The 22,897-nt window shown below is 42.7% G+C and overlaps 1 protein-coding gene across 12 annotated transcripts in view; it reads right to left on the reverse strand.

Annotated features, from left to right (window-relative positions):
* KMT2C (lysine methyltransferase 2C) overlaps positions 1-22,897 on the reverse strand; it is a 228,757-nt gene that overhangs the window by 103,384 nt on the left and 102,476 nt on the right. For all 12 annotated transcript variants that reach the window (XR_010751578.1, XM_066385396.1, XM_066385386.1 and 9 more), the window contains exons 7-9: positions 13,165-13,327; positions 4,648-4,819; positions 3,124-3,238 (exon numbers count right to left, since the gene is read on the reverse strand). Coding sequence is in view for 11 of the 12 variants with exons in the window: in XM_066385396.1 (XP_066241493.1) it covers positions 3,124-3,238; positions 4,648-4,819; positions 13,165-13,327 (450 nt within the window). In the remaining variant the exon portion in view is untranslated. The remainder of the gene's footprint in view (positions 1-3,123; positions 3,239-4,647; positions 4,820-13,164; positions 13,328-22,897) is intronic.

Genomic DNA, 22,897 nt, shown 5'->3' on the forward strand with positions numbered 1-22,897 from the left:
AGGCGGTGGCGCAGTGGATAGAGCGTCGGACTGGGATGCTGAGGACCCAGGTTCGAGACCCCAAGGTCGCCAGCTTGAGCACAGGATCATCTGGTTTGAGCAAAAGCTCACCAGCTTGGACCAAAGGTAGATGGCTCGAGCAAGGGGTTACTCGGTCTGCTGAAGGCCCGCAGTCAAGGCACATATGAGAAAGCAATCAATGAACAACTAAGGTGTCGCAACGAAAAACTGATGATTGATGCTTCTCATCTCTCCATTCCTGTCTGTCTGTCCCTATGTATCCCTATCTCTGACTCTCTCTCTGTCTCTGTAAAGAAAAAAAAAGAAAAAGAAACAAAATGGTGTAGAGATGATACAAATGGCATAAAATGAACAAAGAAAATTATGATATATAACTAATGAAAAATTATGATAAAATTATGACTTAAAGATTTTTATAACATCATTTCACAGTACTGTACATATAGCCTACTCAACTTACGACCAAATTGTGTTATGACCAGTCTGTCAGAACCAATCGTGGTCATAAGTTGAGCACTAGCTGTATAGATAAAAGAAGTTGTATGACTAGCTTTATGTCTGTCCTATAAATTTAAGATTATCATTTTAAAAACCCTTCACATGGGGGGTGGGGAGGTGCAGATGGCCCACAGTTCTAGAGTCTCCAACTTTTTACCCTCTACATCGGGGTCCCCAAACTTTTTACACAGGGGGCCAGTTCACTGTCCCTCAGACCGTTGGAGGGCCTGACTATAAAAAAAACTATGAACAAATCCCTATGCACACTGCACATATCTTATTTTAAAGTAAAAAAACAAAACGGGAACAAATACAATATTTAAAATAAAGAACAAGTAAATTTAAATCAACAAACTGACCAGTATTTCAATGGGAACTATGCTCCTCTCACTGACCACCAATGAAAGAGGTGCCCCTTTCGGAAGTGCGGTGGGGGCCAGACAAATGGCCTCAGGGGGCCGCGCCATAGTTTGAGGACCCCTGCTCTACATCTTGGTGAAACATTTCTGAATTCCTCTAGAGAGCAAAGCCCGGCTACTGAGGAAGTAAGTATGACAGCACAGGGATACAGGATAATAATATATGAGATAAGACATCTCCTCACAGGACAGGAAACCCGAACTTCAGTTCCCATTCTGCTTTTGACAAATCAGTCAACTTGAGACAATGTACTGAACCCTTAGAACCTCACCAGCTCTTAACCTAGAATTTATGAGCTGACCTGTCTAGATTCCAAGGAAAGCACAGGAACTACCTTCATGATTGATTCAGCCTACAGAATATTCAAAGAAAAGTCATGGTGAATATTTTTTGGCAAATTATCTCCTAAAAGGGGGGGGGGGGGGTGTTATGGTGTTATTCAGTCGGTTGAGAATGAAAGGTAAACACATTCTTGTTACCTTCTACTTTAAGAATTTAAATATCTTGTGGCTCCTTAAACAGGTAATTCTAAAACTTGTCTACCTGGTGCTATACTAACTCCACAGAGGCAGACTTGTCAGCCAATCAACATGGTTTAGAGTAGTGGTAGTCAACCTGGTCCCTACCGCCCACTACTGGGCATTCCAGCTTTCAAGGTGGGCGGTAGCGGAGCAACCAAAGTATAAATAAAAAGACAGATTTAACTATAGTAAGTTGTTTTATAAAGATTTAAAGATTTATTCTGCCAAACTTAGCAAAAATCCGACATAAAGTACTTGGTAAGTAATTATTATTATATGCTTTAACTTGCTGTAATTCTGCCTTATAAAGTTAAGTTACTTCCCTACTTTATAAATCACCATTATGTGGAACTGGTGGGCAGTTAGAAAATTTTACTACTAACAGATAAAAAAGTGGGTGGTAGGTATAAAAAGGTTGACTACCCCTGATTTAGAGGTACTGAGAATAGAGACAACCTCAGGCAGCTTAAAGAGAGAAGCCTGGAACATCTAGGGCCGGAAGGATGCAAATACCAAAACAGAAGAAAGAACAGAGCATCACTGATCCAAAGAATTTGAAATGACTGTAGAAAGGGGATAAATATTGATATATCCTATGCAATACCAAATATATTGATATCTTAAGCAATAATAATGAATAAAAGAAATGGAAAAATGTCTATAGATCTTGTCTCTCAAAACCCAAGAGAGACTTTAAATACCTAAAAAAATAAGTATCTAAGTCAAGCACCACTAACTAAAATTACCATGAGGGAGGCGCAATTTACATGATTCCCAAGTTAATACCAGTGTTACATACATACATACATATATGTACATAGAAAAGTTACTGTAAAACCACCCAGAAGCTTATCTATCAAAATGTATTTTATCTCTAGATTTTAAATTAATGGATTTTTAAAATATATCTCTGTTTCAGTAGCTTCATATGGGGATACTATCTATTTCAGAGGTTTCTGGGAAAATTAAAGGTAAATCATTCAAAAAAAATCCATTTCTAAGCCATGAGGTACCATATATGTTAGTTAACACATTCAGCAGCATTTTCAGAAAAGCCTAAACTGATAAACAACACAAATGTTCACCAACAAGCCATTCCATAAACAAACTGTGGTTATATCCACTACTCCACAACGTGGGTGAATCACAAACTAATCATAGTGAGTTTCAAAGCCAGAACAAAAAGAAAAAATAGAAAATATATATATACTATATAATGCCACTGATATAACATTCTGGAAAATACAAACTAATTTATGGCGAGAGAAAGCAGATTGGAGGGGTGACTAGTGAACAGCTGGAGGGGCTCACAAGGGCACCATGAAACCGTTAGGAGAGATGAATATGTTCATTATGTTGAAGGGGCAAATAATGGTTTCATGAGGGTGTACGTGTGTTCAATTAAGTTACAGACTTTAAGAACGTAGTTGATTAAAATATCAATTATGTGTCAATCAAGTTGCTCATTTTAAGGTTGATGGCAATGCATGAATCTGCAGAGATATCCGGTTGGTCTTCTGGTCTTCTCTCTCTCTCTCTCTCTCTCTGTGTGTGTGTGTGTGTGTGTGTGTGTGTGTGTGTGTATATATATATATATATATATATATATATATATAAACATACAGATGAGGACAGTTTTCTTAAAAAGATAAAAAGAACTTACTTTGCACTTCCAGCCATTGGTTGGTACTGATTTCATAACTGGTTGAAGGCAAAAGGTATGATACCCTTTGTCACACGTATCACATACTAGCATCTTGCTATCTTCTCCCGATTGTCTAAAAAATAAGATAGCATTAATGATGCCTGATCTTTCCACTTATGTGTGTAACACAAGTCATCACCTAAGGAAACGATACCAGCACACTGGCCTGTTCATCGACACCTCCTGAACCTCTGTGTCTGCCTGTTCTGTCCCTGCGTGCACAGATAACGACAAAGGCAACCCCGCTAGCAAATGTGACAGTGTCCAAAGCTCCCTGAAAGGGTTTTCCGTTATTGAATGCTTCCCCCTTACGGTGAACCTGCCTTAGTTGTTTTGGGGTTCCTGCAGAGAAGGGAAGGGTTCAGGCAAGAAGGTTGATTCTGATCCCTTAGATTTCAAAGCACCTCCGTGCGGACCTTTCTCTGGAAAAGGAGTTACCATTCCTAGCTGATACTGATGGAAATCTTGGCACGGGGAGTTGGGAAGATAATAAAAGGAGGATCAGATTTGGCATTGGCCTGTTCTTGACACTCAGACCGCTGTTTCTCTAGCTGTGTGACCCCAGAATAACCTCAGACTTCCGTTCCCTCTGTTCCAAATATAAAATGGGGACAACGATCAGATTTCTGTGAGAGTTCCATCTAATTCTGGTGGAAGAGTTTAGCGTGTTCATGAAGCAACATGTGCTAAATGAATCGGTATAAGAATTATACTCTTACAATTATTAAGAACTGTACTGAGAATAAATAAATAAAACCCCAAAACCCTCTGCCTTGCTTCTTGGCTATTATTTACTTCTTAGACACTAAGAATTTAATCAAAAAGAAGGGAAAGAAAAATTGGGGGTGGGGGAATGTAGAAAGAGGGAAGGAATACTGACCAAAACTCAGGAATAGGCAGAAGAAAGAAGATGGGTGAGTTGGCCTCCGGTTATATCTTCTCCAACTTAAAAAATACTACAGCTCAAATTGCATTATTTCATCTCCTGAGCTACAGGGGAAGATCTTGCAGGGAAACCACCCGTTCCTCAAATTCCCTTTGTCCCTTCCAAGAAACAAGGCACAGGTAGAAAGATACCAGTGTTTCTGGATAGCCTTTAATTTTTACCCAAATATATAAAATATGCATGGGTCCTGCTCATGCTGCAGAATTCTGTACTGACGCTTTAGACAACCAGAGAATTTTAAATGAATTAAAATTAGCTTTTTCATTTAGAAGTGGGTTTCAGGGTACATACTGTGAACATTCACACATAGCTGGCATTTTTCTTTCTTTCTTCCTTTCTTTCTTTCTCTCTCTCTCTCTCTCTCTCTCTTTCCTTCTTTCTTTCTACTTAATTGAGACATGACAAAGTTGAGGGGAGCATGTGCACCGCTGCCCGGACCCCCTTCAGCACACGACACAGACCTCCTGCAGCTACAGACACAGGGTCTCTCTTACACTCATGCAGTACACACCTTGGGAGTCGAGGTGAAAACTTACTTGCAGTTCTGACACACTTTGCACTCGGGACATTGCCAACCTGCCCGTTTTAATGGAGTGACCGCTATGTCCAGGCACATTCCGTGATAGTGCTGCCCGCACGTGGTACAAAAGAACTGATCTAAGAGGTCTCCTGGGCTGTCGCACACCGCGCAGTTGGCGTCTTCCTTTGCTACAATCAACAGTGAGACAATGGAATCGTTGGGTAAGAATTTAACATCAGTTTGTTTGTTTTTCTTCTGACTTCACAGTTTTAAAAGAAAATTCACTTGGAGAGAATTTCGGTGGTCAAGCCTCCATGCCAATCAGAATAAGGCGCCTCGATAACAACAAGGTATAACAACAAGGTAATATCTCTTTACATGTAAATTGAATCCCAGGTAGCTACTTGAGACCACAAGCAGTGCTACTATGTAACTTAAATCCCAAATACCCAATACCCATGATTAGGCTGGGTGGGTGCCTGAGGCAGTGCTCCATCCACTTGGCTGAAAAGGGCCAGACAGGAAAAGACAAGATGAGAGACATTTGCAGTGTGAAAAAAAAACGTACTTTATTTGGGATGTCAACTACGTTTCAAAATGAAGAAAAAGATGGATAAGAGACAAAAATTAAGAAACATTAATATCCATTAGAAGAAGATGCTTCTTAAACATAAACAGACTAATTTTTATTTGGATCAAATCAGTTTTTTTCGTGGTTTTTTTTTTTTAAATCCTGGAAAATACGGCATGAGGGAGAACATTACAGATAGAAATCACATATTCATATCCAAATACAATACTTCGTATATTATTTTTATATTCACCTATATTAATTGCCAGGCGTAAAAAAAAAGGCAATCAATTCTATATAATTATGTTCATCATCTAACCCCTTAAATGTGGATCAAAAGAAACAGCACTTTTTTTTAACAGTTCTTTTACCACGAAAACAAAAAAACGACTAAGAATAAACTTCCTTGCCCTGTATACACTACTAAACTCACATATATTACATAAGGAAGATAATGTTTACTCTAAAGTCATACCAATTTGATAACATATAATTATAAGCCTATATCTGACACTTAGGGTCTCAACGAAGTGGTCTAATTAGCTGATTACCCTAGGACTCTTTTAAATTATGTATGTACATTTTTTCCCATCCTTTATATTTTGAAGGTTAGGTCAGTCTTCTCTGACTCTAAGCCCCTTCTACCTACTGAAACTAAAAAAAAAAAAAAAGCCACAAATACTTCCTTTTCCACCTAAAAGGAAAAAAATATAAACTTTCTAGTATGAAAAAAGGGGAAAAAAAAGCCACAACACAAAAACAAAACACCATTACCTCCCTTTCCAAATGAATCTCAGACCCACTCAACACCTGCAGGTCAAGTCAAGCAGTTGTCACGCACAGAACATCTGCTGAAGTTCACCCCTGGTTCTGGCTACATGAAATGCAGGCCCTCTGCTGTGCCCCTGGCCCATTCCAAAGAGACCTTCACAGCTCTGCTCAAACACGGTCCCCACTTCTGAAATAGCCCCACACCTCAACACCGGTGTTGTTGCTGAATATTCCTTTCTCCATGTGCTTAGGAGAAAGGGTTACATAATGAATTATAACACAGGACTGTGCTCCCTCGAAAGGCAGGGACCTTGTCATTTTCAACTTCACACCCTCAACTGCCTAACACAAGTCTTATTGAACATAGATTTTTTGGGGGTTTTGTTTGTTTGTTTTTTTGTGACAGAGACACAGAGAGACACAGAGAGGGACAGACAGGAAAGGAGATCAGAAGCATCAATTTTTCGTTGCAACACCTTAGTTGTACAATTGATTGCTTTCTCCTATGTGCCTTGACCGGGGGACTCCAGCAGAGTGAGTGAGCCCTTGCTTAAGCCAGATGAGCCCGTGCTCAAGCCAGCGACCTCGGGGTTTTGAACCGGGGTCCTCTCCCAGTCTGATGCTCTATCCATTGTGTCACCACCTGGTCAGGCGAACACAGATTTTTAAAAACTGACTTGTTTCTAAAATCACTTTTAAATGGCTCTTTGACTGACAGGCATTCATTTAAAAGGGGGAATGCCAAAAATTAGTTCATTTTCTTTTTATGGAAATGATATAATAAGGTGAATTGTTTCTCTTCATACTAAAAGAGAGTGGCAATATTTACTTGTTCAAGCTATGAACATTTAAAAACTAATCTTTGATATCTGCTGACCCTCAGGACACACAGAGATTGGGGAAAATACTGGACTGGACTCCGAGGATCAGTGACTCAGGTCATCTTTCCATTGCAATGTGTCAGGAAGACTGTCTAAAATGCTTCCGTGTCACCTTCTAGAAGCTTGCTACTCTGACATTTCAACTTGCCACAGGGTGACCGAGCGAATGAAATGTGAGGAGTTCAAATTGAGATGTGCCGTACCTCTGGAAACTCACCCCCAATGCCAAGGATTCAACCAGGAAGGAAAAAAAAAGTCAAATATCTGCACATTTTTTCTAATCAGTTACACGTTAGAATTATACTATTGTGTATGTACTGGGTTCAATATACATATGATTAAAATCAATTTCAAAACGTTTTTTAACGTGACTGCTGAAAAAATTAAAAGTACTGCTGCCGCTCCCACCCTACTTCTGTTGCAGAGAACAGACTGTTCGCAACCAGGTGACTGGGTGTCACCATGGCAAGGAGAGGCTGCTCATTCTGTGACAGTAATAGTTCCCAGGAATATATTCATGACAATACTGTCCTAGTGTTTGATCGGTATGGACCACTGGTAATAAATTAAACACAAACATCCACATGATACACTGGGTCCAAAAAACATTTACTATAGGAAATGTAAAATTAACAACAGGGGAGAAAAGTAGGACACAGAAAACGAGAGGGTTGGTTTCACCCACTTTTCCAATCAGGGAGAAGATGCAGAAAAAGCCTTTGAAAGGTGGCGCACACAAAGATGACATGACTGGACAGCACGTTGTATCTCGTGTGGTTCTAGGTATGTACACACACGGGTCTGCAAAAACACAGGAGACACTACGTTGGAAGAAATAATCAAAACAACTATGGGAGACTTTAAGCAGTTGGGAACAAAAAAAACAGAGATTGAGCGAAAGGCTTCAAAGCTCAAGAAAATTTTGAGAGGACTGGAGTAAAGATTCAGGTCCATGTGGCTCCAAAGGTCACACACGCACTTTACTGCTCAACAACACTGGCTCCCCTAGACGGGAGGGCGAAGGCGAGGAAGAACTCCTGAGCATGCAGAGAGGTCAAAGAGGAGGAGGAAGCTATGTGATGGGGTGAGAACAGAGCATGAGAAACAAGAGGGATAAGCTCTGACCAGGTCAATTCCTAAGTGGCTGTGGTGTGACAAGAGAAGAAATGGAGGAAAGACAAAACAAAAAAAACCCCAATGAACTTCAATCAGAAGGGAGCTACTCCAGGTCCCTAAACTTTGGTCACATTGCAAGGTGGGGCTGCTCCTTCTGAAAGTGTAGAAGCACGGGAGAATGAATGTACTGATGTAAATAAAGAGCAAGGGCCTGACCTGTGGTGGCGCAATGGATAAAGCGTCGACCTGGAAATGCTGAGGTCGCTGGTTTGAAACCCTGGGCTTGCCTGGTCAAGGCACATATGGGAGTTGATGCTTCCAGCTCCTCCCCACCTTCTCTCTCTGTCTCTCTCTCCTCTCTCTCTCCCCCCCCCCCTCTCCCTTTCTCTCTCCTCTCTAAAATGAATTAAAAAAAAAAAAGAAATGTCCAAGGGACATCCACAGCAGCGATGTGAGGACTGTCGCAGCACAGCTCTGTGATGTCCTCCAGGCGAACAGCCCGCGATTGGACAGCTGCTGTCATTACGGGCAAGGCGCGGTGCCATGTGACTCCTCCTCACAGGGGATCTCCAGGGGAAAAACAGGAATCGGGGATGTTGTACACAGAGCAGGCTGGTAGGGAAGAAAAAAAAAGTCAGGGACTGGCAAGGTGAGGGGTAACAGAAAAGCAGGACTCAGTGTCCAGAGATGCAAAGACAGCCAAGAAACAGTCATGTTGAACATGTGACTGAAGTAAAAGGAGGGATCTGAGTGAGGAGGGCAGACAAAGGGGGGGGGGGGGGGCAGGACTCCCAGACAGCCAGCATTCCCCTGGTTCCACCCAGCAAAGACTGCCCTCTGTGGGTGGAATCAGTCCAAACCCTGTGCAGGGGGATGCAGTCTGCGTTCCCCTGGAGACCGTCTCTAGCCAACCAGTGGACGCTATGGTCCAGGCACAGTGATGAGCTGACTGTCCCACAGCCTTGCCTGGCTCCTTCCTCACAGGCCTGTGCAGTGCTGCTCCAGCTGCCCGGAGTGCTCTCTCTCCTCTGACCCTGTGCGGCTGGTTTCCTGCCCATCAGTGTGCCCTAGGAGGGAAAATACCCCTCAGGGAGCATGTCTGGCCATGTCTCTGTGCTGGACACTTGGTGCAAATTTCAGGGTCAAGGTCCATGTTTATGCACATCACCGTGACAATAACGCTGCAGGCATGACCAGCATTTACCTATGACGCAGGGCACCCGAAAACTGTTTTCTACTCAAAGTCCTGGCCTTGCTCACTGACACTGTCTTTGTTGGGATTCTTTCTAATGAGGTCCTTTTTTGTTGTTGTTAGATTTGCCACCTTGCACAAACTAACCCTACCTCAGCTATTTCTCTAACATATTGCTCTACACTTAGCCAGCAGCATAAGGTATAGTCAGCCTGACCAGGCGGTGGTGCAGTGGGTAGAGTGCTGACCTGGGATGCTGAGGACCCAGGTTCAAATCCCCAAGGTCACTGGCTTCAGTGCGGGCTTATCAGGCTTGAGCGTGGGCTCACTAGCTTGAGTGTTGGGTCCCTGGCTTGAGCATGTGATCATAGACATAACCCTGTGGTCGCTGGCTTGAGCCCAAAGGTCACTGGCTTGAAGCCCAAGGTTGCTGGCTTGAAGCCCAAGGTTGCTGGCTTGAAGCCCAAGGTCGTTGGCTTGAGCAATAAGTCACTGGCTGAGATGGAGCCCCCCTGGTCAAGGCACGTATGAGAAAGCAACCAATGAACAACTAAAGTGCCACAACAAGTTGATGCTTCTCATCTCTCCCCCTTCCTGCCAATCTGTCCCTGACTCACTCTCTTTCTAAAAAAAATGTATACATATAGTTTGAGCCTTAGAGAAGAACTAAAATTACCTTCCTGTAAAAGTTAATACAGACAAAGTACAATGCTACAGGATGTTCACTGATGAGTATCGTTTAATGTATCCCTATCTTTAAAACATAAAACGTTATGTTATGTACCTTGCACTATGCCACACAATTAGGACAGCTAGAACGATTTTTTTTTGAAGACTGGGGCTCAGTCCTATGTATCATTGTGATTCATTCTATCTACAATATTCTCTCTCTCCTGGGATGAAGACAGATGGTCAGATAGCTGTATATTCAAGGCCGCATGGTTCAAGAGCCCCAAGAAATAGAATCTACTCAGTGGGGCTCCAACTCTATATCCCTGGCTTACGCTGAAGGCTGTTATAAGAAACTGTCCTGTGGGATCTGTCTCTTCCACAGCAAGGCACCCACGTCAGGATAGCTATTCACTGTAGTATACCGTGAATACACAGCCTCGGTGTCGAGTGCATCCTTGTTGTACCGCACAGGCCAGGTGTTTGCTGGAAGGCTCTGGCTTGAGTTTAGGACACACGCATACATCAGCATTAGCCTCACCACCCCCTTCTTCTGTAACCTCCTTATGTTCCCAGGGCCAAAGTTCCGTGCTTCTTCTTCTTCTTTTTATTTTTGTATTTTTCTGAAGTGAGAAGTGGGGAAGCAAAGAGACAGACTCCCACATGTGCCCGACCGAGATCCACCCTGGCATGCCCACCAGGGGGTGACGCTCTGTCCATCTGGGGCAGGGGTCCCCAAACTACGGCTTGCGGGCCGCATGTGGCCCCCTGAGGCCATTTATCCGGCCCCTGCTGCACTTCCAGAAGGGGCTCCTCTTTCATTGGTGGTCAGTGAGAGGAGCATAGTTCCCACTGAAATACTGGTCAGTTTGTTGATTAAAATTTACTTGTTCTTTATTTTAAATATTGTATTTGTTCCAGTTTTGTTTTTTTACTTTAAAATAAGATATGTGCAGTGTGCATAGGGATTTGTTCATAGTTTTCTTTATAGTCTGGCCCTTCAACCGTCTGAGGGACAGTGAACTGGTCCCCTGTGTAAAAAGTTAGGGGACCCCTGATCTGGGGCATTGCTCTGTTGCAACCGGAGCCATTCTAGCACCTGAGGTGGAGGCCATGGAGCCATCCTCAGTGCCCGGGCCAACTTTGCTCCAATGGAACCTTGGCTGCAGGAGGGGAAGAGAGAGAAAGAGAGAGAGAGAGAGAGAGAGAGGGAGAGGAGAGGAGAGGGGAAAGGGTGGAGAAGTAGATGGGTACTTCTCCTGTGTGCTCTGGCCGAGAATCGAACCTGGAACTTCCACAGGCTGGGCCGACGCTCTACCACTGAGCCAACCAGCCAGGGTCCCATGTTCTTTTCTAGTTTCATTCTATCCTACCATTCGTGCATTTTTGTGAGTCTCCCTAAATTTTATTTGGGATCAAGGCCCAGTACCAATAATCAATCCCAGGATCTCTTCTAGGTTCCTGTTGCCAGGGTGAACCTTTTCCTGTGTGTATGATAAATGACCACAAGTCATCTTACCTCAGTTCTCACACTTCATTCCTTCAACCAATTTATGATCTAAGGTATCAATGAGGTCTCTACACTGTTACAATACAGTCTATAGCAGAGAATAGCCCTGTCTTCATGTAATAAAATAATCTAACATCAGACACAGATGTAGAGAAGTTGACACATTCTTGATGGAGGTCTAAAGCCTGACTGAACTGAGTACAAAAGGCTGAGTACAATTCAGATTCTTGAAAACAAACACTGTTTTAGATTCCGTTGGCAAAGGGTAACATATCACCCAGAATAGGAACGACTCTAATGACTGACACGGTAGAGCTTATGCATAGTGAAGTGATTTGCTACATCAGGTCTTAATATGAGTAACACCCATAAGAGAGGCTGTGCGTGAATGTTCTTTTTCTCTCAGATTTAACCATGTGTCATCCAAAACATTTTAAAAACGTGATAAATCCCTTATTCACCTCAATACAATCTGACGTTTTGGTGGGCCTTACCCGTCATCTATGTCTGAATGGTGATGACAGCCGTACGATGATACATGCAGACACAAAGTAACTTTAACTGAAGATACAATTACACTGATGATCATGAAAGAAGCTAGCCGCACTTGAGATCGCTTCAGTCTAAGCCCGAGGGAACTGGGTTTGTGCTTCATGAAGAAGGAAAAGGCAAGAGAAAAAGGCTTTCTGTTGACATCGCTAAGAGACACGTGAAAGCTGACAATCTCGTTAGAAAGACGGGAAAGAGCATTGCGGAGATGTCACAGTGAGGTTGGAAATCCAATTTACCAGGGAGAGAGATCCTGGGCATCCACACCCACTGGTAAATCATGGGGAGAAAAAAAGGTGAGGTCTCTTTGATGAATGATCAAGACAGGAAAGAGTTACCATTCTCTGGATCACATGTTATTCAAACATTTAAGTATTCTGTCACTTAATCACAGAAAACTATTTGGAAGAGAGGGAAAAAGGCACTGGGGAGGGCTCCGGTGAGGCCGGTGGAGGAGTCGGGCGGCAGCACCGGTGGATTTCCTTTGGGAATGCGGGCCTGCTGGCAGTACCATCTTCACCGAGTCCGAATGCCTGTACACTCCGACAGTGTGCGTCCTGAGAAAGCACACCTGAACCAGCGACTGTCCACCTCTGTCACATCGCGGCACACACAAACACTCACTGCTAAAATTCTACAGCACCCGAAAAAAAAAAAACCAACACAAAAAAATGTGCATTTTTTTGCCAATCTGACAAAAAAATAAAAAATAGGTATGCTTTGGATTCATCACACAGGATGGCGATTCTCGAGTTGGCTTTCGTTTTTTTATTTGACAATCTAAGGGGGACAGAAGTAAGTACCCCTGACTAAACAGTCAGGGGTGGAGTGTTTTAAAAATTCTTGGGGCACACCCGTTGAACGACCTCAGTTAATCGTCTCCTAATTCTCCCAGTTGGGTGGTGTTTTTTGTGTGAAAGACCATGAAATCTGTTTAATGTTTCAATGATTCACTTTAAAGCACATATTAAAATATCCTATCCTTGGTATGTCTATCTTTTGACTGCAGTTTAACAATTTTTTGTAAATAAGAAAAACTACACATCCACGACACTTGAATTTCTGAGGAAATAACGCCTTGGTTAATAACAGATTTCTACACCCCACTCTCGTTCCCCAAGGACCTCTGGGTTAAGATCCCTCAGAAAGATGGAGATGACAGACTATTACCTTTTCCTATGAGTTGAATAACACCTCAGGGGAAGTTAACACCACTGGTTACTCTAAGCGCATAAACGGGCAGATGGTGGAGCGCATGTCTGCGGCCAACTTACATCTCTCTGGCGCTTGGTCGATGTGTTCTGGACAGAGGAGGAAGAGGCGGCTGGCGTCCTGAAAGGTGCCGGCCCCTGCGGCACAAGGGTAATGGTACACTTGGGTACATTTCTCTTCACAGCATTTAATAGTGGCTCCAAGGTGCTGGCAAAATGCACATCGCTGAAGGGACGAAAAAAGGAAAGGAAGTTTCTTTATCAAAGAACCCAGTAAAGGCACCTTCAAATGCAGAACATTCAAATATGGTAAATAACAGTAACACCTAAGTCGCCTGCCTGGTTCAGCACTTGCTGAAGTTCACAGAGTCCCCCTGCCATTCAAGTTGACAAAGTTAAGCATCTCGCTTTATTTTTTTGACTGGTTTTGTCAAAAGTGTGCAACAACAACCAAAAGAACATTTTTTAATCAGTAATACGGTTAAAAAGGCTGGTTTCTCATTAAGGGTTATTTTAACAGCGTTTAAACAGATCAAGCGAACATAGGGCGTGATCTTACCATCACACTCTGACGTGAGGAAAAAAAATCGACTAGTCAATAGTAGAAGTTAACGAGGGACAACTATACTAGTGCTCACAAAAATTAAGAGGATATTTCAAAGTGAGTGTGAAGTGATAAAATACCCCCTAACTTGTGAGCAGTGTATATCGTTAAAGGCAACGATACTACCCATGTCACAGCAGTAATGAGCTTTATGGTTTCTTAGTCAATAAAGGCTGGGAGTGTGAAGAAAAACTAGGTCAGCAGTTCTCTCCTCTTCTTTGCCACTCCCACCCCCCACCAATTTCAATCTCTTACAAGGGGTAAAAGCAAAGATGTAAGCCTCCCCTCCCACCATGGTCAACAGGGTACATCTAAGGCACCTGTAAGAAGCCCGTCTGGGTGACGTACCATGCTGAATCTCCTTGGTCCCCTTCCCCTAAGCCTAGCTCTCCTCCAAGCGCATCCTGGACCCCCTTTCTCTCTGGAGCGCTTGCTGGGTGCACTGCACCTGCAGGATAAAATCTCCCTCGGAGCAGGAGGGTCTAGCCGTCTATTATATGAGCTGCTGTGTTAGTACTTATTGCCACCTGCTGGTCACTTGTCCTCTACTCTCCTGTTCCAGATCCGTGCGTGGAGACAACGATGGTTCAGTCTCTCCTCTGTAGTAAGCACCACGACCAGGTGGTGAAAGGCCGTGTTCGTACGTCCCAAGTGGAGCTCACCCTCGGGACTCATCTGTGAGCGGGACGCACGATTGGCACAGCTGAACCCCTACTGCCAAACGGGATGATCTGGGGCAACCGTCAAGAAATGGGGGCACTGCTAACATTGTTGCTATGGATGCCTTCACACACTAACACGCCACCTCAACGTGTAGGCAGCGTTTCCTGTGCGAGCCTCTTTCTCAGAACCGCGGGCCCACGGCACTGAATGGGCAGAAACAAGCTTCGTGTCCCTTGGTTTGTCTTCTGCATGTCTGAGTGTAGCCAACAGACTCCTGCGGCTTCCTGGTGACTCACAGGCCCTAGTCGTGCTCATGGTGTGTCCATTTTATATAAAGCCCACAAACCCACGGACTGATACACACTTCAGTTCCTTTTTTTTTTTTTTTTGCACTCAAGGGTGTTGCTGCCTGACCTGTGGTGGCACAGTGGGTAAAGAAAGCGTCAACCTGGAACACGGAGGCTGCCAGTTCAAATACCTCGGGCTTGCCCAATCAAAGTACATACAAGAAGCAACTAGGAGTAGTTGCTTCCTGCTTTACCCCCCTCCTTTAACTAAAAATCAATAAATTAAAAAAGGGGGGGTATTCCTGCATTAAAACCACAGAAGGAAAGAAAGCTGTATTTTTTTTTCACTAATAAAGCATTAGCAATCAGCCTTCTCCAAACCAGATATATTTTTCGTTTAAAACCTCCCAAGGTATCTAACTATGTCTAGTGTATTAACAGAACCCAGAATGAAAGCAGGTGACATCTTGGTCATCTGAGTGGCCCGGATTCCTCAGGAAAAAGGCCAAGAAAATGCTAAGGGAGAAAAAGTGCATTTTTTAAGTTCGATCACTCACCAAGGAGTGTTTATATTAAACTCATTAGCATATAATTTATGCTGAACCGTTAAACTCCAGAATCTTGGTTGCTTAGATAGTACGTACCAAGCTGTACAGAAGCCTTGGCAATATTAATAAATAAAAAAAAAAAGATCCTGGCAAATAAAATAGAATGACTTCCACTCATCTGCATGAGAAGGAAATGAAATAATTAAAATTGATTGTTTCCCCACCATCTCTATTACTTTGGAAACGTCAACATGTTCTCTTAATCACATCTGCAATGGAAACCATTCTATGGCATTAGCTAAACTGCTATGAGAAGGTCCTGGAGTGTATTCAACACACTAATTCACAAGAACGTATAAAGATGATCAGGGACTACAGGCAGGGAAAAAGAGTACTCAATGCATTTCAGTGAGTGCCTCAAACCCATCTGTTATTATTCCCAAAGTTCTGAAAGACATTTGGCATCGAAAAGACAATGGACACTTTCTATACAGGCCAGAATATCTGTTTTTGAACCAAATTAAAAGTATCTGTAAAACTGCAGAGAATATCCAAGATCGAATTCCCACAGGGAACTTCTCCAGCATCAGTGACTCTCATAAACCACATTATTAGAAAATCAACCGAATTATAAACTAATTAAGAAACAATCGTGATGCCAATGAACATCTGGAGAAGGGAAGGGAAGGAAGAGAGCTCTGAAGTGGTTTATTGACCAAACAATTTATTTGAGTCAATATTTAAACTCCTCAATAGCACTTTTCCCTCTGCTTTTTCTTATCGATGGATTGCTTTGAGAGAGACAGAGAAAGGAAGGGGAAAAGAAGAAACGGGGGGGGGGGGGGGAGGGAGGAAAGCATTTGCTTATCCCACTTAGTTGTGCATTCATTGGCTACTTTCCCTCATGTGCCCTAACGAGGGATTGAACCCACAGCCTTAGCATTTGGACAATGTTCTAACCAACAGAGCTGGCCAGGGCCTCCACTTCTTCAATCATTAAACAAAAGGGGGGGGGGCACAGAAGAGAAAAAAGTATTGTAGTATCTTTTTTTTTTTTTTGTATTTTTCTGAAGCTAGAAACGGGGAGAGAGTCAGACAGACTCCCGCATGCGCCCGACCGGGATCCACCCGGCACGCCCACCAGGGGGCGATGCTCTGCCCCTCTGGGGCGTCGCTCTGCCGAGACCAGAGCCACTCTAGCGCCTGGGGCAGAGGCCAAGGAGCCATCCCCAGCGCCCGGGCCATCTTTGCTCCAATGGAGCCTTGGCTGCGGGAGGGGAAGAGAGAGAGACAGAGAGGAAGGGGGGGGGGGGTGGAGAAGCAAATGGGCGCTTCTCCTATGTGCCCCGGCCGGGAATCGAACCTGGGTCCCCCGCTCTACCGCTGAGCCAACCGGCCAGGGCCTGTAGTATCTTTTGACATTAGGCCAAGAGAGCACATCCAGTCTGAGAAACTTCCAAAACTTCCGCTTCAGTAGACTGAAATAAGGAAGGCTCTCTCAAAATAAACCAATAATACAGAACAGGATCAACAAAATTTCCATTTAAGGTTCAAGATGAATTATGAAACAGTAGGAAACCTGAGGATACGCCAAAGCTTGGTGACTAATTATCAAGTATTTATTCTGCATCATCTATGGGCTAAGTGCTCTAAAAATATAGCGGTTATTAGGGTTTCCACACACCGAACTGTTTCTAACCTTTACTAAACCTTTCTCCTTACTGGTCAGCTGGTATTCTCTCAGAATGTTACAGGAAATAAAAGTAGAAAAAAGTTAGTGACCCAGAAGGTCCAATGTCTGCTTAACAAGGGTCCCAGAAGGAGTGAAAATGGGAGGATGGTAATCAGAGAAATTATTCTAGAAGAAAAATATCTAATAAGAAGAGCTAATATTAGGATAGTCCCCACTTAACAAAGAAGTGGAGAGACGGATTTTCTCTGTTCCCCTGATCTCTGTATCACTAGGAAGCACCCACTCTTCATACATGTCACACGGTCTCAATATAACAGCCTTAATGTTGGTCCCTGCAAGGTGCACTTCCTTGAGCGGTGGGACTTGCTCCCAGGACTGGGCTCTGACACATGGGGAAAGAAAAGAAGGGGCAAAGGGAGGGAGGGAGGGAGGGTGGGAGGGATGCAGGAAGGGAGGAAGGGAGGGAGGGAGGGAGGGAGGGATGGGTAGAGGGAGGGAGGGAGGGAGAGGAAGAGAGGGAGAGAGAGGGAGGGAGGGAGGGAGGAAGGGAGAGGAAGAGAGGGAGAGAGAGGGAGGGAGGGAGGGAGGAAGGGAGAGGAAGAGAGGGAGAGAGAGGGAGGGAGGGAGGGAGGCAGGAAGGCAGGGAGGGAGGAAAGAAGGAAGGCAGGAAGGGAGGGAGGAAGGGAGGGAGCAGGGAGGGAGGAAAGAAACAGGATACAACCATGAAGTGGTAAACAGGCCAAAGATAACATTCACATTTAAATAAGATTTACGTCACAGTGTGGGTTCCAACACAAGAAGGAAGTCTTTAAAGTTTATGTATCAAATGAATTTCCTTGACATGTGACAGTAAAACTGAGTAGAAATACATAAATAGACGATAACACACTCTCGGAAACCAAGATGTTAAGTGGATATGAAATAAAGAATGTAGTGATGATGATACAGTTTCATTCAAACTTGCACAAACATACACAGATCTCCATAGTACAAAAATAGAGAATTTTACTCAAATTACATAGAACTTTGTATTTTTAATTTATTCATTTTACAAAGGAGAGAGAAAGAGAAGGGGGAGGAGCAGAAAGCATCAACTCCCATAAGTGCCTTGACCAGGCAAGCTCGGGGTTTTGAAGCAGCAACTTCAGCATTCCAGGTCGAGGCTTTAGCCACTGTGCCACCACAGGTCAGGATCTACATAGAAATTTTTAAATGCACCAATATATAACCATAACAAAGGCCCACAAATTAAAAAAGAACAGATGTTTGCTAGGCTATATTTTAAAAAGTAGATATGGGATGACGTCAGAGAAATGGCGCCATAAGGAACGATAACAATAAATCTCCCCAAAAATTCAACAAGATCTTCAACCAGAGACAGAAAAATCCTTGGAGCCTCCTGAAGTTCTACACTAAATGCGAAGGTATGATTGAGCAAAAAATTGACTAAATATATAATCAACCTCGAAGGAAATAAGGAGGAAGAAACACTCCGCCTTCCTCACTAACCTAAATAAGGGCTGCTTTCACTAGGACCTGAGAGTATAGGAACTGAGGCGGGCATAGGGTGTGAATAGAACCAGACTGCAGCACAAATGTCCAAACCAGGCTGTGGCACAGACATCCAAGCCGAGGAAAAACTGTGCTTGTGGCAACCCAGTCAACACAAGCTAACGCTCGTGTCAAACCCAGACAAAGAAAGGCACTTGGGACATCCATCCGCCCTGATCTCCTGGTCGGCAAGCGCAGAGAGTGGGCAAGAGATTCCTCCTAGAGCCCCGGGAGTAGGCGCCTGTGTTCCCGGACAGAGGGGCAGAGTCAGAGGCCTTTCTGTGGGCCGAAAGCGGAATCTCGGGGCCGCCCCTGTGCCCTGAAAAAACGGCACACGGGGAGGGAGAGGGAGTGAAATTCCCTACGCTGGAACTTTTCTGTACAGGCGGGGCGCCTCACTCGGAGTGAGAGGCAGCCGGCCTGATCTCCTGGTCAGCGAGGGCGGAGAGTGAGCGAGAGATTCCCGCAGGAGCGGGCGCCTGTGTTCCCGGACAGAGGGGCAGAGTCAGAGGTCTTTGTGTGGGCCGAAGCTCCGCCTGATTATGCTAGCAGCTCTGACTGACTGAGCCTTACCCAGAGCCCTGCGCTGAGTGGGAACAGAGTAGGGATTTGCCAGCTCTTTGAGCCTCTTACTCCCCAGGCAGAGGCAGCAGCAACCCCATAGCTGGATCATCAGGCTACTAATTCAGGAAGGAAAGACTAGGAGAGAGGCTCCAGGAATACGGACTCTCTCATTGGCGGAGCCTGAAAATGCTAATGAGCCTTGACTGCCAATGAGACTGAAGCCCAATATATGACATCGCCATAGAGACTTATCAACTGAAAACCTCTACCTAAGCATGCCACAGGGGCAGAACCCGCGGTACAGAGTCACCGACCAGGAAGAGGGAGAGAAAAGAAAAAGCAAAAAGATAACCTCTCAAAATCAAGAATAATCCACAGACTTTTTAATCTATCCCATTTTATTATATTTGTTCGTTTCTTTCTCTTATCTTCTTGTCTTGATTATTTTCTTCCTCTTCCAATTTGGTCATTTAATTTTCTACTGATATTACTCTCTCCTCTCCTTGAACTACACTACCCATAAGTGTTACATCTTCCATTATCCTTTCTTTCTTCTTCCTTTCTCTTTATGAGGGTTGCACTCCAAAACCCTTAACTCTCTCTCTCTCTCCTTTTATTCTTTTTTCTTCTTTTTGTTTTCCTCTTTCTTTCTTTTAAATTCTCCCTCTATATTTGTTTCTTCTTTTCTCCTTTACTTTTCCTCTCATTCAATCCTCAATCACGAACAAATTATTTTATCTGGGACTCAACTTTTCTTTGTGGCACTTTGGGGGTTTTTTACTTCACTTTTTAAACTCACTAGCAGTGCTCCCAACCCTGGCTCTCCTTTTTATCTAGCTCTTGCTCCACTAAACACAATAGTAATTTTTAAATTTTTTCCCCCATTTTCCTCTTTCCCTCTTATTCCTCTCATCATATCTCTTAGTCAACCAACACTTGAAAGCAAATCATTTTATTCTCAACCCAAATCTTTTCCTTTTTTGCATTTTGTGGGTTCATACCCCCTTTTTTGCCCCTTTATCACTTCTCCCCAACTCAGGCCCTCCATTATAGGTAGTTCTTGTTCTATTTAGCACAATATAATTCAAAGTCCACCACAAGATTTTTTCAAGAAGGAGGGAAGAGGAGAGGAGAGGAAAAAAAGGGAGGGGAAATAATAATTCTTTTGAATTTATTCTTTTTAAAAATTTTTTAACTTTTTATTCTTTATTAATTATCATTAATACTATCAACAAAACCCCCCTGAGATGCCATTAAGGAAAAAGAAATTGAATATCATGGATACAAAAGACAGAGAGGTAGCACAGATAGATGAGAAAAAAATCTATAGAGAAAAAATTTAATATATGGAAACCTTGGAGCTAAATGAGAGAATTTAAAATAGAAATCCTAAAAATACTCAGAGATATAAAGAAAACACAGAAAGGCAATTTAGGGAGCTCAGAAAACAACTCAATGAACACAAAGAATATATTACCAAGGAAATTAAAACTATAAAAACAAATCAAACAGAGATGAAAAACTCAATTCACGAGCTGAAAAACGAAGTAACAAGCTTAGCTAATAGAAGAGGCCAGATAGAAGGTAGGATTAGTGAAATAGAAGACAAGCAACTTGAGGCACAACAGAGAAAAGAAGAAAGAGACTCAAAAATTAAAAAAAATGAGAAAGCCCTACAGGAATTGTCTGACTCTATCAAAAAGAATAACATAAGAATAACAGGTATATCAGAGGGAGAAGAGAGAGAAAATGGAATGGAGAACATATTCAAACAAATAATAGATGAGAACTTTCCAAGCCTGTGGAAAGAACTAAAGCCTCAAATTCAAGAAGCAAACAGAACTCCGAGTTTTCTGAACCCAAACAAACCTATTCCAAGGCACATCATAATGAAATTGGCACAAACCAATGACAAAGAAAAAATTCTCAAGGCTTCCAGGGAAAAGAAGAATACAACACATAAAGGAAGGCCCATTAGATTATCATCAGATTTCTCAACAGAAACTCTACAAGCTAGAAGAAAGTGGACCCCAATATTTAAAGTCCTGAGAGAGAGGAACTTTCAGCCACGAATATTATACCCATCAAAGCTATCCTTCAAATATGAAGGAGAAATAAAAACATTCACAGATACAGAAAAGATGAGGGAATTTATCATCAGATAACCCCCACTCCAGGAATTACTAAAGGGGGTTTTCCAACCAGATATAAAGAACAAAACAAAACAAAACCACAAGTAAAAGCTCCACCAAGAACACAATAAAAACAAATTTAAACAGTGACAACAACAAAAACAAAAGGGGGAGAGGACGGAGATTAACAGTAGCAAAGGATGATGGAGTGCAAAAGTACTCACAAGATAGTACACTACAATGAACAGGGTAGGAACCCTTTTCATTACTTAATGGTAACCACCATTGAAAAAACTACCACAGAAGCACATGATTTAAAAAAGCTAGCAACAGAGGAAAGATGTATGGAATACAACCAAACAAAAACAAAAGGTAGGAAAACGAAAGAGAAGGATCAAACAAGACACAAAACTAACAGAAAGCAAGATATAAAATGGCAATAGGAAACTCACAAGTGTCAATAATTACACTAAATGTAAACGGATTAAACTCACCAATAAAAAGGCACAGAGTAGCAGAATGGAGTAAAAAAGAATATCCAACTGTATGCTGCCTACAAGAAACTCATCTAAGCAACAAAGATAAAAACAAATTCAAAGTGAAAGGCTGGAAAACAATACTCCAAGCAAATAACATCCAAAAAAAAGCAGGTGTAGCAATATTCATATCTGATAATGCTGACTACAAGACAGCAAAAGTACTCAGAGACAAAAATGGTCATTTCATAATGATTAAAGGGACGCTGAATCAAGAAGACATAACAATTCTTAATATATATGCACCAAACCAAACCAAGGAGCACCAAAATATATAAGACAGCTATTTACTGACCTTAAAACAAGAACTAACAAAAATACAATCATACTTGGAGACCTCAATACACCGCTGATGGCTCTAGATCAGTCATCCAAACAGAGGATCAATAAAGATATATTGGCCTTAAACAAAACACTAGAGCAGCCTGACCTGTGGTGGCGCAGTGGATAAACCGTCAACCTGGAAACACTGAGGTTGCCCGTTCAAAACCCTGGCTTTCCTGGTCAAGGCACATATGGGAGTTGATGCTTCCTGCTCCTCCCCCTTCTCTCTCTCTCTCTCTCTCCCTCCTCTCTAAAATGGAAAAAACAAAACAAAACACTAGAGCACCTGGATATGAAAGACATCTACAGGACATTTCATCCCAAAGTGACAAGAGTATACATTTTTCTCCAGTGTACATGGAACATTCTCAACAATTGACCATATGTTGGGCCACAAAAACAACATCAGCAAATTCAGAAAAATCAAAGTTGTACCAAGCATATTTTCTGATCATAAAGCCTTGAAAGTATTCAACTGCAAAAAAGAGAAAAAAAGCACCACAAAAATGTGGAAACTAAACAACATACTTTTAAAAAATGAATGGGTCAAAGAAAAAATAAGCGCAGAGATCAAAAGATATATACAGACAAATGAAGATGACAATACGACATATCAGAATCTATGGGATGGAGCAAAAGCAGTGATAAGAGGGAAGTTCATATCACTTCAGGCATATATGAACAAACAAGAGAGAGCCCAAGTGAACCACTTAACTTCACACCTTAAGGAACTGGAAAGAGAAGAACAAAGACAACCCAAAACCAGCCGAAGAAAGGAGATAATAAAATCGGAGCAGAAATAAATGAAATAGAGAACAACTATAGAAAAAATTAATAGAACAAACAGCTGGTTCTTTGAAAAGAACAACAAAATTAACAAACCCTGGCAAGACT

This window comes from Saccopteryx leptura, chromosome 5 (genome assembly GCF_036850995.1).
Source record: "Saccopteryx leptura isolate mSacLep1 chromosome 5, mSacLep1_pri_phased_curated, whole genome shotgun sequence".
Lineage (NCBI taxonomy): Eukaryota > Metazoa > Chordata > Mammalia > Chiroptera > Emballonuridae > Saccopteryx > Saccopteryx leptura.